This window comes from Sesamum indicum, linkage group LG7 (assembly GCF_026168435.1).
Source record: "Sesamum indicum cultivar Baizhima isolate 11 linkage group LG7, ASM2616843v1, whole genome shotgun sequence".
In the NCBI taxonomy this organism is placed as follows: domain Eukaryota; kingdom Viridiplantae; phylum Streptophyta; class Magnoliopsida; order Lamiales; family Pedaliaceae; genus Sesamum; species Sesamum indicum.
In genome coordinates, this window is record NC_142663.1 from 14,547,449 (window position 1) to 14,563,912 (window position 16,464).

Below are 16,464 nucleotides of genomic sequence, written 5' to 3' on the forward strand. Positions count from 1 at the left end.
TTAAACGAGACAACCACAAATGCATTTAACTCGACCCAACATTTCCATTCCTAAAAAAAAAAGTAAAAATACCCTACAATTTTCTACCTTTAAATACATACTTGTTACCTTATATTCACCAATTATCATGCAATAAAAAGATAATTGTTGTATGTCTTTTTTTTCTTTTTTTTTGGTTTTCAACTTGTTTACCTTAAATGAATACGACATTTTTTTTCTTGTATACTTATTATATAAAGGAGGATTATTAGATTTTTTTTATTCAAACTTTTTAAATACTTTTTGTTCATACAAAATGATTATTTAATATCTTTATATTTAGATTCAAACTATATTTTTGTTCATGTATACTTGTTTGCAACATCTCAATTGAGTTTAATTCATCCATGGGAGAGAAAAGAATTTACTCATTATTAATATCTTCACAATCTTGAAGTCCCTCAACGGAGTAAGAAAGTATTGCTTTATTATTGAAATTTTTAATCACGAAAAAGACACTTTTACATGCATATTTGGTTGGTTTTTACGCAAAAAAAAAGACTTTCGAGTACACTAAATCAATTACATTGTAAGTATTACAGTAGTTGCTGTTTAATTAGTTACTTTGTTTAAAATTAATTACATAAAAAGTATAACATCCTTAGATAATTTAAATTTAATTAATTTTTTTTTAAGTAAGTGATGTCATAAATCACACAAAATATAGTATAAAATCCTTGGAATGCTAAAAGTACAAAGCTAAAGATATACCTACTAATGTTTTTGGTGGGTCCAAGAATCCCACATCGAACGAGAAAATCATCAGCGACGACCAAGAGAGGGGTTTAAGGAAAAGCAAGTGCAATTAGTTCTGTACTTACCTGGACGGGGTCAATGGGTGATCATGAAGGCTCATGGCCTAGGCTGGTGACCTCTATTGCACTTAGGAGGGGCACTTGCCTAAAGTCGGCTCAAGCGGTCGAGCTTACGTCATAATTTGTGGTAGTGGGGGCTTGCGTTCGCGCAGCCCCTACCCAATTTCAGTTTTAAACATGCAAGTTATGTGTGTAGAATTATGATGTGTTTGTATTTTAGCTTGCGTTTGTGCGGCTTTAAGTGGATTTGTCAACCCACATGTTTGGATTTCAGTTATTTGATATTGTTGATTAGGGTATGCTTGTTGTAATTATTTTTATTTTAGATATTAATATTCGATCGAGAATAACTGTAATCAATTTATTTCAATTAATAATATTTCATCACTTTTAATTCGAAAAGAAAAGAAAAAACATTCCGATGCAAAAATTAGCAAATGCAAAAGGACATATTCCTCGGTCTAAGTATTTTCAATAATTGGTTATGAATAATTTTCTAGGAGAATAATAAACAATATCAATCACATAATTTGAAAATTGTTACGTTCCGCTAATATGAAAAATCCCTTCTTCATTTCCACTTTTCCTCCTTCACTAATGTTTCTATTATTAAAAGTGAATATTTTAAAATTTTAGTATTACTATAAAACTGTCTTAAAATCAATATTTGCAAGAATGTATCTCATAATGATTAAGATGACGGTGATTAAATCAGTTGATAAGTCCAATAATGATTCTCTAACTCCGCTTATTTACTTTATTAGACATTGCATTAAGGAAATGCATAAAAAAATTAGTGCTAAAAGATATTACCATAACATTCCAGTATGAAGAATTCCACCTATTTGTTGCATGATTATTATGTTTTATCCATAGATCCACATATATTTTTTCTTAAATAAATTAGTTGATGATATGATATAAAACTTTTTGTATACCTAATAACATTTGCATAATAACATTAGTTATCTTGATTTTAAATATTAAATTAGTTATTCACTTATCATCATACTTAAAAATGTGAACAATTCATAGTTTATTTATGTTTTCTAAAATTATTATCTTCCAATACCTTGGTACGGGGTCCTAATTTTGTATCATAATATAATTCCCAAAAAAAAAAAAAAACTTGTATTGGTTGGTTAGAGAATGCTAAAAAGATACAAATCATGTCATATCAGTAAGTGGATTCATTATAATAAGATAATCATATGATATTTTTAGATTTAATCCATTATATATATATAAAACACATTTTGAACAAATCTTAATTAAGCCAATATTTACAAACTTGTTACTTTTTATTACATATTTGTGTATTCGTTATTAATAGAGCAAACTAAAAAGTGCATGATTTATTTACTTATTGAGTTATAGTAGGTTACAAAATCAAGTGCATGACATTTAAAATACTTTCTACAGTATAGATTATTTATATGTGCTATAAACATCTACAATGAAGAATGCATCCATTATTTCTTATAATATTTAAAATTAGTCTCAAAAGTTCAAATGCATTTGAAAATCTTGACCTCAATGTGATTAAAGAGAATTCGTGGACAACTAAATTTGCTAATGAGGATGTACCCTTTTAATAATTTCAGCACAAAGCTAAAGATGGGTGATAACAATGGAATTAAGAGTCCCACATCGCAAGAGAAAAACGTTAGCCAGAAATGAGCAGCACACTTAATGACACGAAAATGCATTAAGTTCCATACTTACCTGGACGGGGTCAATGGGTGATCAAGAAGGCTCATGGCCTAGGTTGGCGACTTCCATTGCACTTGGGAGGGGCGCTCGCCTAAGGTCGGCCCAAGTGGTCGAGCCTGCGTCATAATTTGTGGTAGAGGGGGCTTGCGTTCGCGCAGCCCCTGCCCAACTCCAGTTAGAATTTGGTATTATAATGGAAGATTTTTAGTTGAGTTATTTTTATAATTTGAGTTAATATGGTTAGCATTGAAGAACACTCTTATGATATCTATAATTTTATTGTCTGCTATTAACTTCTCATTCTCTCTTGACAATTTTCACATTTTTTTTTCCTCTCATTTTTTTTGATTAATATAATATTTTTAAAAATAATAAATAATTTTTAATATTTAAAATTAATAATATACACATATTTGAGTGCCACGTATACTATTATATAAATATATCCAAGAGTGTTGTCTTGGAGCCTTCATGGAAAACAAGACTTCTTTACTTTACTAAAAAAATCTATTTTAAAATAAAACCATTAGCTTGTTCTGTACTTTTTTGTAATCGAAGAGGCCCTTTCAACGTCTTTTGTCATTTTACTTTTCAATATGACCTCAACAATGTGCACTTTTCTCAATTTTCATGTTTCTGTACATACCGATTAATATATGTTCTTAATTTTCATGTTTGCCTTCTCATAAAATTGAGGCTTATTTTCATGTTTTCAACATCACAGCTGAATATTGAGGCTCGTTATAGCAAATCATGTTGCAATAAAATTGATAAGTATGCGATATGACACATTTTAGTCCTCACGTGTATTTTCTATTTAATAATTAATGGAGCGCCATTAGCAGTCTCACGTTCATGTTTGTATCTTTTTTATTAATTATTGGATGAAAATAGCATGTGAGAGACTAAAACTGAAAAAAATTTTAACTTACAGGATGCAAATTGAGAAGATTGTAATACATAAAACTAAATTAAAAAGGGTCTTAATATATGAGATCAGACATGATTTCCCCGTGCTCCTCTCATTACGCCAACAATATTTTCTATGAACATATGAAACATACAGAGATCCATTGTCATTTTATTAGACAAAATCTTAACTACCAATGCTACATGCTGTGGTTTGAAACTTCACAAATAAACTACATATGTAATTGGAGTTTGTGTGTATATATCATAAACACATTAATTTCATATATAACTGTAAAATTACATGGTGAACACATTATTTCTGTTAAACCATACCACACAAATAACCATACAGTAAATGTTGAAAGCTATCACCATGCACACGTTTTCCAGAAAAGAGATCGAATATCATGCACATATATCGTCGTCAAGCAACATATTTTTCCCTAAGCCTTGGAATCATAAACAACGGTTTCTCCCTCCTCAATCCTCCAGCATGCAATACATCAGCTGTATCCAGATTCTCAGGGTTTTCCCCGTCAGGAAGGCTCCAATCAAAATAATGGATTAAACACGCCACCACCAGCTGAACATTTCGGAACCCCATTTGAAATCCAGGGCACATTCTTCTTCCTGAGCCGAAAGGTACAAACTCAAAATGGTTTCCCCTGAAATCAACTTTCGAGCCAAGAAACCTGTCAGGTTTAAAGCTTGTGGCATCTTTCCAGTTTCCAGGATCCAACTGAATAGTCCATGCATTCACCAGCACTATGCTATCCTTTGGGATTGTATAATCATTCAGGACACAATTTTCCAGGGCCTGATGGGGCACCAGGAATGGCGCTGGAATGTGGAGTCTCAGGGTTTCCTTCACACATGCCTGGAAATATTCACATGTGGAGAGGATTGAATCGTTGATCACGGTAGTTTTTGTTCCCATGGCTTCTACGATCTCTTGACGAACCCTGGATAAAATGTCCTGGTTTCGCATCAGCTCTACCATCAACCATATTGTTGTTACCACTCCCGAATCGCCTCCAGCAATCAATAGTTCCTAGGTACGTATATGTATGAAACAACCCTCAGGATTATTCAACTATAGGGTAAATTAGAGAAAGTTTTCCTGAAAGTATGAGGTTAATGACAAAAGTAAACCTTTTACTTTGAATTATTGGTTGGGATATCCCACTTAATCATCTATAATTTTTTATTTATTTTGTTTCGAATCAGCCCAGTATTAGTAGCTAAAGTCCGCTACTATAACTAATTATGATTGGATTGCAATTATAAAATTATTTATACCATTTAAATCCCATCACACCAAATTGAGGCTTTAGTTAGTGCAATTACAGGATGCAACATTCTGACCATTTTTAGAAATTAAAAAAAACTTCCCCAATTTAATTATAACATTTACATGCCATGGCCTATTGTAAAATGACTGTCCAAAACTTGATGAGACGGTGGGTCTCTATATCCAGAAATCACATACAAAAAAAAAAAAAAACTCACATACAAGGCGGTCAAACTAAAGTATGAATTTTTTGAAGTTTTAATTTTATTTCAAAAATATATATATTGGGTCTGATGAAAAGTATGTAATAGGACTACTGAGCTTTTATCATAAAAGGTCAAAATGATCAATAATTGAGTTTAAGGACTAAAATTATTACTATTTTGAAAGATAGAGAACTGAAATCGTTGCATCCAAAAATAGAGGACAAAATTGTCAATCCTTTAGAGATACATGACCTAAAGCCACAATTAAAAATTATAACTTGGACTGCCATGTCATCAAATATACCGAAAGCCACAATTTAAGTGCTGTCATGACTGATATCGTAGAATTTTCCAACCAAATTAGTTAAAAATCAGTAGCTATAATTTTTAAAGCAATTATATGACCAAATTATAAATTTTAATTTGAAAAGAATCAAAATCATCACCTCTAATTTACCAGACTAAAATTGCATTTTTTATAAGATTATTGTAATTAATACTAACTTTATGTATTGAGATTCACTGACTTGTCTATTATGCAGCATATAGAAAGGAAGTGGGTCAAACCATTAATACGAAGCATATAAGGTCGTCCGGGAATGCATTTTCGAGAAGAACATCTAAGAAATCTCGACCCTTATCAATACTTCCATTTCTTGATCTTCTTTGCTTGAGAATATCTTCCCACAAACACATCACCTTCCGTCGCAAAATCTTTCCGTCTCTTTTCCTCCAAAAATAAACCCTTCTCAGAACTGGAAATAGATCAAGCAGCCCTGGTGTCAAAAAAACCTCCTCAATTTCATTCACCAAATCCTTCGCCATTTCGCCTTTTCCCCAGTTCTCATAGCCAAGCAGGTTTCTTGAAGCTAAAACATTTGCAGAGATATTAAAAAACGTCGCTTTTAATACGTCGTCAAGCTTTACTACTTCACCTTCTTTCCCAACCAAATAGTCCATCATCTCCATCAGTACCTTCTCCTTCCTTCCTTTGCCTTTCGACTCAACTTCTCTTAACGTGGAGAAGAGATCCATTATGCTGCAACTTGCATATTCAAACATACCGCTGCATTCCTTGGACGTCGACCGCATCGTGTATGACTGTGATGTTGTTGGGAATGCATAAGATATTGACGGTGAGTACCTCCCGGAGAAAACCCGGTCGTGAGTTTTGAGAATAGCCTTGGCAGTGGCTGGTGATGATGCAACTACTAGGAGTTGGGCCCCAAGCCTCATGGAGATGAGAGGACCATAGATTTTGGCTAGGTTATGAAAGGCTACATGGGGTTTGTTTCTCAATTGGGAAATGTTCAATAGGACTTGCCATGCATTAGGGCCTGGTGGAAGTTTTGTTGATGCTTCAAATATCAAATGCTTTAAGAAGAGGACAAGAGGTAGAAAAACAAAAAGAGAGAGGAGCCCTGCAACTTGTATCATATTGTTGTGTTAATTTTAAAGATGGGATTTCTCAAAGGCTTAAAGAATTAATCAGGACCAAGACTGCTATCAACTTAAATACTTCTCCTTCATGAGCACTGTGCTTTTAAGGGTAAACTGCAATTTACCTACTTGTAATATGAAACGGGAAATAATCCTTCGATAGACAAAAAAAAGAAGGGATAATTACATTGTTTTCTCTTAAAATTTGGTATAATTATACATAAACTTCCTATACTTTGGACTCTATCTAATGAATAAATTCCTTCACTAATCAAAATTCAATAAATTTGTTGATATTAACAAAAAAATTGATTGAATATTCATATTTATTTTTGATTGACTTATTATTAATTTATTACAGGTCAAATAATATCAACTGTTCATATATATTTGATATATAAATTAATAGCTCATATCCATTTAAATTAAATTAATAGTATTTATACAAGTTCAAAATAAATTTATTAAGTAAATAAATACGTAAAATATACATACACGTATATGCATGTAATATTAGTAAAACAGATAGAAAAATACACACAAAATCAAAGGGTGGGGCAGGTAGAGGGAAGGCGGTCGCTGATCTGGAAGGTCGTGGGAAGGGAGAGGCGGCATAGGTAAGGGAGAGGGAAAGAGGGAGGTGGCGCACGTAGTGGAGGAGAAAGCTGCACCCACCATTGGGAGGGATGGTAGGGAGGGGGCGGCAGCGCCTCGCTAATTAGCAAGTAAAATTTTCATTATTAATCTATATTATTTAATATATATATTAAGTAATTCGTTGCTAAATTCTTTAGTAAATATTTTTTTATTGCTAAATTCATTAGCAAGTAAATTCTTGTATTAAATGACGTAGATTAGAAATAAGATGTTAACTTGCTATTAGCTCGATAATGATTTTTTTCATAGCTATTGAGTCATTTTCTTATAGTGTGAGTATTTTATTTTTGCATATTATTATTATTGAAGAGTTTTCAAATTTAATTTGTAATTCATTAGGAGTATTTGAAACTGTTTAATAGAAAGTAGCGAGAAATAAAGAGAAAAATGGTGAATTGATAAACTGACAAAAAGTAATCCTTTTCTCCAATTGATATATATTGTTCACCATCCTACTATCTTTAAAATTTATTTTTTTTGAATCATACCAAAGAAACTTATATATCTCCCATATAAAATAAATTGCAGTTGTTTTCTCCGTTTCACCTTTCTTTTCCTCTTACGGAATCAAACGAGTTTTAGTTGAAAACAAACATTAGTGAGTGAGACGAAACGAGCAGTCGAAAACAAAATTAATAAAGGAAGAATGAAAGAGAAGGAACACTAAGTTAAGAGGAAAAAATAAGTTGAAAATGGAAAAAATAACTAGGAAGAGAAAAATAAGTGAGAGAAGAGAAAGAGACATTGCATATCCAACTTAGGGTTGCGTAGTTAGTTCCGCTACAAAGATACATACCAAGACTCAAGTCTTGTGCCAGTTGATGCCTCCTCCACTGTGAGTAATCCTCTTGGATTTGAATAAAGACAAGTGTACTCAACTCCATGCTTACGATGGTCATTTTCATTGCACTCGGGAGAAGTGCTTGCCTATGATTGCCCAACTCATCTACTCAATTAAATAAATATAGTTAAGATTTAAGTTATACGCACACATCCAACCTGTGCTCCTGTTACTAATATATATTAAGCTTAAGTCCCCTAAAACAACTAATTTTTACAAGGTTCGTGTTGGTATCTCAACCAACGCAAAACCCCTAGAGACATCCCTCTTCTTTCTTCAGACAATATCTGTATAAGATTCTCTCTCTCTTGCTCCTAAAATTGTGAAACCTAAGATAATTAACAATAGAAATCTCCCTCTATGTTTACATCCTTGGCAATTAAAGTTACGGTCAGGATCTGCTCTTCATATAAAATTATAACATACACATCCCCTATATTTAATAATAGATGTTAAGAAAAGAATACCGTACAAGTCGAATGGTGCGATTATTCCCACATCGAAAGAGGAGAGGTAAGGCTCGAAATCGGGGTATACAAAACTACAACTCGCGTGGAATGTATCAGCACGCAGCTGCGTAGTGAGCACAGAGCGAACTATTCTTTCGCCTTTTACTAAAGAATACCGTGTGCTCGCTGCATTCAAGCAGCATACGCCCATTTTTGGAGGGACTTTCCATTTGATGGAAGGCCCCAACAATCAAGTCAGAAATCCTCTTACCATTACCTGTTGATGGTTTCGATGTTGGATGAATAATCAGTGGCATCAAGCCCCACATACTTTGGCTCTAATTCTGCAGATTACTGTAGTTTTTATTTATTTGCTATTCGTTCTCGGAATGGAGAAACCCACATTAATAGCAAGATTTGATATGGGGATATAAAAATATATCTTTGTGAATGAATCGAGATTCACAATCAAGCTCGGACTCGACTGAAGATCCAACTGGAGGACGGTTGACCCAACCTGTCATTGTGGCATCGTCATGCGACCTGTGGGAGACATAAATATCAACTCATTTATTACAGTCAGGCATTTATTAGGATCGTTCTGACATTAACTATATTCTGACTTCATCTTCATGTCCTAACTCAACGATGACCCTAACGAGCTCCTCTGATGTCTAATTATGTTTCTGTCTGCATTCAACCTATGAAGTGTGGGCAAGTTCTTGTAACTAAGTTCATTATTATGGTTTAGGCCATCTGGAAAGCTAACATGCATACAACTGTAAGAATTGTACATAAGTTTGACAAGACAGCGCAACATATCAACCTAAGACTTTGTTAGAACACAACTTATATTTCAACACGAGTGATTTCCTGAACAGCTAGTTCAGAAAACACAATCAGATTCTCCCACAAAGACGAGTTAAATTCCTTCAGCTTTAAAAGTGTAAAGACAAGTTAAAGCCGGATAGGTTATTGAACAACTAAATCTTAATTTTATTACCATTATTGCAAGTTCATATCTTGATTTAATCTTAGAACACAGAGTTCTTAACAAAGATGGCTGTCTTAAACAAATTAAACACAAATCCGAAAACAATAACTTTAAGTCATAAGATTTTTGGTGCTGTATTGCATTTTTTGGTAGTGTATAGAAAGAGCATAACTATCATCTGCATCAAAAGATTTGGAGAAATGATAAATTCTTGAACACAATGCCATGGTGGGAAAGCTGTTGTCGGGAGCTGAATGATGTAGTTGTTGAGAATTTTTAGGCTTCCCAACCCCTCAGAAGAGTAGCCCGAGCAACACGGTTCACTCCCAACGTAAAAGCGCCCATGCGAAGATCACAGTTGTGAGATTTACACAGGCCCTTGATGTTATGGAAGGCTCTTGTCATGTATCTCTTAAGCTCTTGATTGACCTTCTCTTCATCCCACATAAAGCCTTGAATGTTCTGTAAAACCAAGTTACACGACAGTAAGTTTCTAGGTGGATTTCACTTAAATTCATAGCTGTCAACTCTTGTGGTTATGTAAAGAAAGACTATTGAAAAAAATGCGAAGATTTTTATCATGTAACGTGATGTTAGAAAAGATTTTCATCAGTTCTCCATTGACTTCATGCAAATAATGGATCACCAATTATCTTTTATAGCAAGTTTGGGTTCGTGAATATTACCTGAACCCACTCAAAGTAGCTAACAGTCACTCCTCCTGCATTTGCATAAATGTCGGGAAGAATTGTAACTCCTTTTTTCGACAAAATCTGTCAAAAAGTATGAAATTACATCATTAAACAGTATTAGTGTAGTAGTTAAACAAACACAAAATCAATTGAACACAATTCGGCACCTCATCTGCTTCTGGGTCGGTAGGATGATTTGCAGCTTCTATGATGAATTTGGCCTTGACATCTCCAGCATTTTCTCTTCAAAAAAGAAAAGAACCGGTGCAAATTAGCTGGAATGTCTCAATCAAAGTTGGCGAACCAATCTTTTTCATCTTCATATTCGTCTTCTCTTATAGATGGATTTAACTTGTATGCAGTCAATGACTGTTTTTTCTCAACATGTTTCTCTTCATGCCACAAAAGAAAGCTTATAATGGATAAACTGAACTCAAAGGGAATTACGCACTCATCAAGCTATTTCAGTCCTATATTGGAAAGAGAACAACTATTCATGATTTTTCCTTGTACTTTGAGAAAATATTGCTATGGTTTCATAGCTAGCACTAAAAGGTGTCCAAACTGATGTATCATTTCCTTAAATAAGCAAAGATACTTCCAACTTAAGTTCTGGTAATACATGGCAACGAGAAGTTAATTTGCTATTTTTAAAAGTTGTCTTTTCTCTAGACGAGTTCTTTGTTCCATGGCTTGGACCTTGGGAGCAAAAAGCATTTGGCGAAAGAGGAAAGTTAACTTTTGTTGGAAGAAAATGCCAAACCTGTTTAGGACTCCGCCAAGAGCACATGGTATGAGAACATCACAATCATGCGTAAGCAAATCATTTGGATCCATCGCATCGGCACCAGAAAAATCAGCTAATTTTCCTGTGGCGTCTTTGTGCTGAAGCAAGTCCAGTATATTAATTCCATTAGGGTTCTTCACTGCTCCAGTTATGTCACTCACTGCAACAACCTTGCCACCTCTTTCATGAATAAGCCTTGCAGCCCACGAGCCAACATTTCCAAACCCCTTTTTTTATTATATAAAAAAAGAAAGAAAAATGTAAATATGGACATGGTTAAGAAAAATAAAATTTAACAAAAATGTTTAAATAGAAATAATACCTGAATGGCAAATGTTAAACCCTTTATTGACTTTCCATGTTCAGCAAGTAATGCTTCGGTGGCATATACAACTCCACGCCCTGTTGCAGCCTCCCTACCCAGTGAACCACCAAGATCCTGGCATATACAGAAAACAAACACAGTGCTTAGATGAGTTCTGATTTTAATTTGCACGATATAACTAATTATTGTTTTTTCCTTCTTTTTTCCAATCTTCACTTACAATTGGTTTTCCTGTAACAACTGCAGGAGAGTAACCATGGAATTTTGAGTACTCGTCCAGAATCCAAGCCATGGTCTGCACATCTCAAATAAACCATAAATTTTATTTTCTGACGAATGAGTTGAATAGTACAGTAAAGTTACTATATAGTCACCTGAGCATTAGTACCCATATCTGGTGCTGGAACATCGGCATTAACTCCGATAAGATCATGAATTTTTTGGGTGAATACTCGAGTAAGACGTTCCAACTCACTTGTGCTTAAGTCTTTTGGAGAACACCCAATTCCACCCTTAGCCCCGCCATAGGGAATATCTGCTACAGCAGTCTTCCAAGTCATCAGTTGAGCAAGAGCATTCACCTCATCAGGGTCAACCTATCGGCAAAAGGTATGAGTAACTTAGAACAATATAGAATAAACGTGTGTGTCTCTTTATTTACAATCAGAAAAGACAATTAATCAAGGTATCCGTTGAGCTTTTGCGGGAAGTGAAATAAGTGAAAGAACTCACCACAAAAACTTCATAAATAAGTAAGAAAAGAACTGAATGCATGATTTTGACTCAATTGTCAATAAAATCAAAGATCAAAAGTCTTGTTTAAAATTCCACTTTTTCCTTCTTAATTTTTCTTTTCGATTGGATAGGAGAGGACAGATTTGTTCATGCTACTCTTTAGCTAAGGCTAGTGCATAAATTTAGCAGCATAAGTTTCCTCCTAGACCAAACCCGAGATGTGCTGCTAGAAAATGGAAGAAACGGTACATTTAATAAGTCGTTTGTCCATAATGGTCGATCCCTAAACCAGAAGACACTAAAGCAGAGTTCCCATCAAGATTACATAGAAATACAACATCATTTGAGAAGTGAGTTCAACAGTTTCCATCTCATGGTTGAAGATCCATTTGTTTTTGTTTAGTGAAGAGTCTCAACAATACTTGATTACAGATTAAGAAAATTACTGTTAGTTCTCAAGAATTTGATCGAACACTTCTATTTCACAGCTCCAAGTTTAGTCTAACTTCTGCACCTGAAACAGGACACCGAATCTAACATCACATTATGATTAAGTAAACATCGTCAGGTTTCATTACTACAGAGCCTGAAGAATGCAGATTTACACAGGCTGAAGTTCAAGATAAATTTAGCCCTTGCAATCCACAAACAAAAGTGCGAACCGTGTCCGAAGACTTGTTATTTCAAGATAGCAAAGCATTTCAAGATCCAAAATCCAAAAATCACTATAATCACCAATCCCTCACCATTCCACTACCAACCCCCACCCCACCCCATCCGGGCACATAAGAAATACAGGACTAGAATAACAGGTGAACTGATAGGAACACAACATACTAACATAAAAGCATCAAACATTAAAAATATATATATAAAAAAGAAAATGAAACCTCTGGATGGTATCTGATCCCTCCTTTCATGGGCCCACGGGCATTATCATGTTGTACTCTAAATCCAACGTAGGACACCAGTGTCCCATCATCCTTGGGGATTGTACACTCCACCTGATCAAAACCCAATACCAAACAACCTTGAAAATCTCCATGAAACTTTACAAAGGCACACAGTACTGGAAAAAGCTTCAATCTTTTCAAGCCCCTTTCGAAATTGACAAAAGTTCATGCGATCAGAAATAGTACGTATTACCATCAACATAAACTACTAATACAAACCCACAAACCTTGATTTCTCTAAAGGGGATCAAAAGACTCTTCTCGATCTTGGAGTCCAGGCCCAGAATGCGGGCCGCTTTCATGAAATTCCGGTTGGTGGCTGCAAGAGCATTCATTTTATACAAGATCTCCCTGGAAATCAAATTCTTTAAGCTGGAATAAATTTACCCAGAAAATCAAGACCAATTAAATCAGCCCAAATAGCCAGAAAAGGCAAAGAAAGAGAGCCTGAGACTGCTGAAGAGTCAATGCAAGTATAATACTACTTGGACAGGATCATGAGAATTTGAGGCTGCTATATAGCGAGCTGTATGTGCATGTGTGCACATATACATACATATATATATACATATGTACATATGAAGTTGGGGGGTGGGGTGCTGCGGTTGTTGGACACATGAAAATCACAAGGGGCATGAGAAGAGAAGAGGGTTGCAGCTATATGTGAGAAGTCAACTACTTGGACTACCCAAACTCTCCAATCTTGGAGAAAGAGTTGAGACCGCCATTCGCAAATTACATTTCTACTCCCGATTCAATAATTTTGCTTTTTCTGTTTTATTGAATTTTAAAAATAAACTCAAAATTACAAAAATTCTATTCATTTATTAATGCCTCAAAATCATAAAATTTCGACACATCTAATTTTATATTTTACAGAATTTATGAGATTATATGTTTTCAATTTCAAAACCATTTAAAAATTTCTTAAAACATATAATAAAATATATTGAGGTTCTTTAATTTTGAGACAATTTTAAAAATTTTGTAAAATAAAAAGCTAAAAGTATTAAATTCCTATCATACAAATTAAAAATATAATTTCGCGGTGCGACAACAATTCTCTGTTCAACTTCCACAAATACCCTTATTTTCTTTCATCAATTGGAAAGCAAAAATGTTGCTTTTCTTTTTTTAGTTAATTTTTTTTAAATTAAAAATTAAGTTCTAAATATTATTAGAGGGAAAAACAATATTTCTATCCTTTTTTTCAATTCATATGATTTTTTTTAATAGACTGCTAACTTCCAAGAAATGAATTATTTGAAATAATTAAACTCATCCGTAAGTCTCTAATATCTAGAGATGTGTAATAATTCATAATGTTATAATATGTTATATTTCCTATTTTTTGTAATTTATTTATTTTTCTTCTCAAACGATTTGCAACAAAAATAAAATATTACAGTGAGGGAGAGATTTATGCTAAAACATTATGGAGAAGTTGAAAGAATTCATTATGACCAAAAAAGTCAATTTACCTTAAAAGTTATAAATAACTTGTACTATATTATACAACCAAAAATACACTCCTCGCTCTTTAATGAATTATAATTAATAGTACAATGACATTTTTACCCTTTGGCTCATTTACTGGATTTCACCCCAAATTAATGCATTATTTTTTTCTAATGGAGTTTTTGACTTTTGGTGAAATGAAATCACTTTATACATTCATCATTATTGATTCGAGATCAATCCACATTTTCTTTTGAGATAATTATAAATTAATTTTATAGAACCAAATACCCGTATTTGTACAGATCTGGCATAATCTGCAATTCCCAAGTATACAAATATCGGATGGCCTCAGTTCTGGGTTATTGGGTGTTTTGCAATTATGAGGGTATATCGATCTTTTTATCATTAAGTTCAATATATCTCATCACAACATAATATGATTTAGAACGAATAGAAAATGAATGTAATACGATTTCATTCGTCAATCATAAATAATATATATATATATATATATGTATTCTTAGATTTCAAAATTTAACAGCCATCAATAAGAGCTTTCTCCGTTGATAAAATTTGAAATCTTTACGTCTTCAATTCCAATTTCAATAGGTACAACTATGCCCACCTAATATGAATTTGTGTGATTTCCTTTTTTATTTGAGTGAAATAGATAAACTTTTATTTATTAAGATATATTAATTATAATTATTAATATTAAATATTTATATCTAACGATAATCCATAACTATACTAAATATATTAATAATCAATAACGGATAATTATATCTAATCAACTATTACGATTAAAATAGAATTACACCTGTCGGCTATGTAAATTTATCCCTTAATTATTTGGTGTGCTCGATTAGTTATTAATTTTTGCACAAATACACATGAAATGCAATTGATGAATGGCTATTTCAAGTAATTAGATAATGATATGTCAATCAAAAGAATTGACCAGATTTGATCTACTTTATTATTTTTCATCCAACGTGATGAGATTCCATCTCGTGATTGGTGATGGAGAAGTCTTGTGTATAATAATATATTGGGATAATTAGACTCCCTTCCCTTGAAAATTTGATATAATTATACATAAATACCCTGATTTGAAAAAATTACACCTATCACTCTTGAGGTTTGCTTTCGTTTAACAAATAAGTTCATCCGTTAGTCAAAATTCACTAAATTTGTTGATATTAATAAAAAAATTAAATCAAAATTGATATCTACCTTAAATTGACTTATTGCAGGTCAAATAATTTTTTTTCAACTAAACTGCTCTTATAATGGTAGAACTATACTTCCTCACATGCATTAAACTGTGAAGACGTATAAGAATAATTTTGGCATAAAAATATTTATTTGACCTGTAATAAATCAATAATAAGTCAATCGGAGATAAATATTTTTTTTTTTCCAATTTTTTTGTTACTATCGTCAAGAGACTTATTTGTTAGATAAAAATCAACTTCATGGGTACTAAATATAATTTCTCAAACTTCAAAAGATTTATATACAATTACACTAAACCTAAAAAAAGGAGAGTATAATTATCCATAATATAAGTCATGGAAGAGTTATCAACTTCTATTTTTTTAATTCGTTTAATTGGGGAATTGCAGAATACATATTATTATAATAACATTATGATATTAAACATTACATTCACATTTCATATTCTAATTACATAATTGCATAATATAAAAATATAGAACAACTATCTCAATGTGTTTAATACTAGTATGGATGAATGGATGGTTCAATAAAAAATGTTGAAAAGTAAAAGAAAAATAAATACATATAATTTGGGGGGTGGGGGTTTACACTTGTCACCCCTTTAAAAATATAAAATTATATTTACACCCCGTACAAGAATTCTCCATTACCATTTAACTACTTCTGTGAAGATTCGAACGGAAAATGCTGATATAGATAATATTGAGAGTTTCTTCATTTGTCAATGGCTATTTTTTTTAAAAATAATTCAAGAATAATATTTTATTAAAATTACGCCTTGTCGACTTTAGACATACTAAATTTATCCCCTTACATATATAAAATTATTACTAGGATATCTTCGTCAATAGATTATATGAAGTGCTAAATGAGAGATAAAATTTAAAATTATATAAATTTTTGAGTTAATTA

At 32.8% G+C, this 16,464-nt stretch overlaps 2 protein-coding genes and 3 non-coding genes across 5 annotated transcripts; 3 read left to right on the forward strand and 2 right to left on the reverse strand.

Annotated features, from left to right (window-relative positions):
• Positions 1-852: 852 nt before the first annotated feature.
• Positions 853-1,013, forward strand: LOC148787604 (U1 spliceosomal RNA). Its single transcript, XR_016066566.1, has one exon. It is a non-coding gene; the product is annotated as a U1 spliceosomal RNA (small nuclear RNA).
• A 1,558-nt stretch (positions 1,014-2,571) lies between these two features.
• LOC148787605 (U1 spliceosomal RNA) lies at positions 2,572-2,732 on the forward strand. Its single transcript, XR_016066555.1, has one exon. It is a non-coding gene; the product is annotated as a U1 spliceosomal RNA (small nuclear RNA).
• Positions 2,733-3,737: 1,005 nt separating this feature from the next.
• LOC105166944 (littorine mutase/monooxygenase) lies at positions 3,738-6,471 on the reverse strand. The gene is made up of 2 exons (XM_011086463.3): positions 5,544-6,471; positions 3,738-4,530 (listed from the first exon to the last, which is right to left on the reverse strand). Exons 1-2 carry the CDS (start codon positions 6,411-6,413, stop codon positions 3,904-3,906), a joined length of 1,497 nt encoding a protein of 498 aa, XP_011084765.1. The 5' UTR covers positions 6,414-6,471; the 3' UTR covers positions 3,738-3,903.
• Positions 6,472-8,485: 2,014 nt separating this feature from the next.
• On the forward strand, positions 8,486-8,605 carry LOC148787606 (U5 spliceosomal RNA). The gene has a single exon (XR_016066579.1). It is a non-coding gene; the product is annotated as a U5 spliceosomal RNA (small nuclear RNA).
• An 805-nt stretch (positions 8,606-9,410) lies between these two features.
• Positions 9,411-13,553, reverse strand: LOC105166945 (glutamate dehydrogenase A). Its single transcript, XM_011086464.3, has 9 exons — positions 13,077-13,553; positions 12,787-12,900; positions 11,536-11,757; positions 11,382-11,456; positions 11,159-11,275; positions 10,813-11,063; positions 10,217-10,292; positions 10,044-10,130; positions 9,411-9,819 (listed from the first exon to the last, which is right to left on the reverse strand). The coding sequence occupies exons 1-9, from the start codon at positions 13,182-13,184 to the stop codon at positions 9,634-9,636; spliced, it is 1,236 nt and encodes a 411-aa protein (XP_011084766.1). The 5' UTR covers positions 13,185-13,553; the 3' UTR covers positions 9,411-9,633.
• Positions 13,554-16,464: the final 2,911 nt, after the last annotated feature.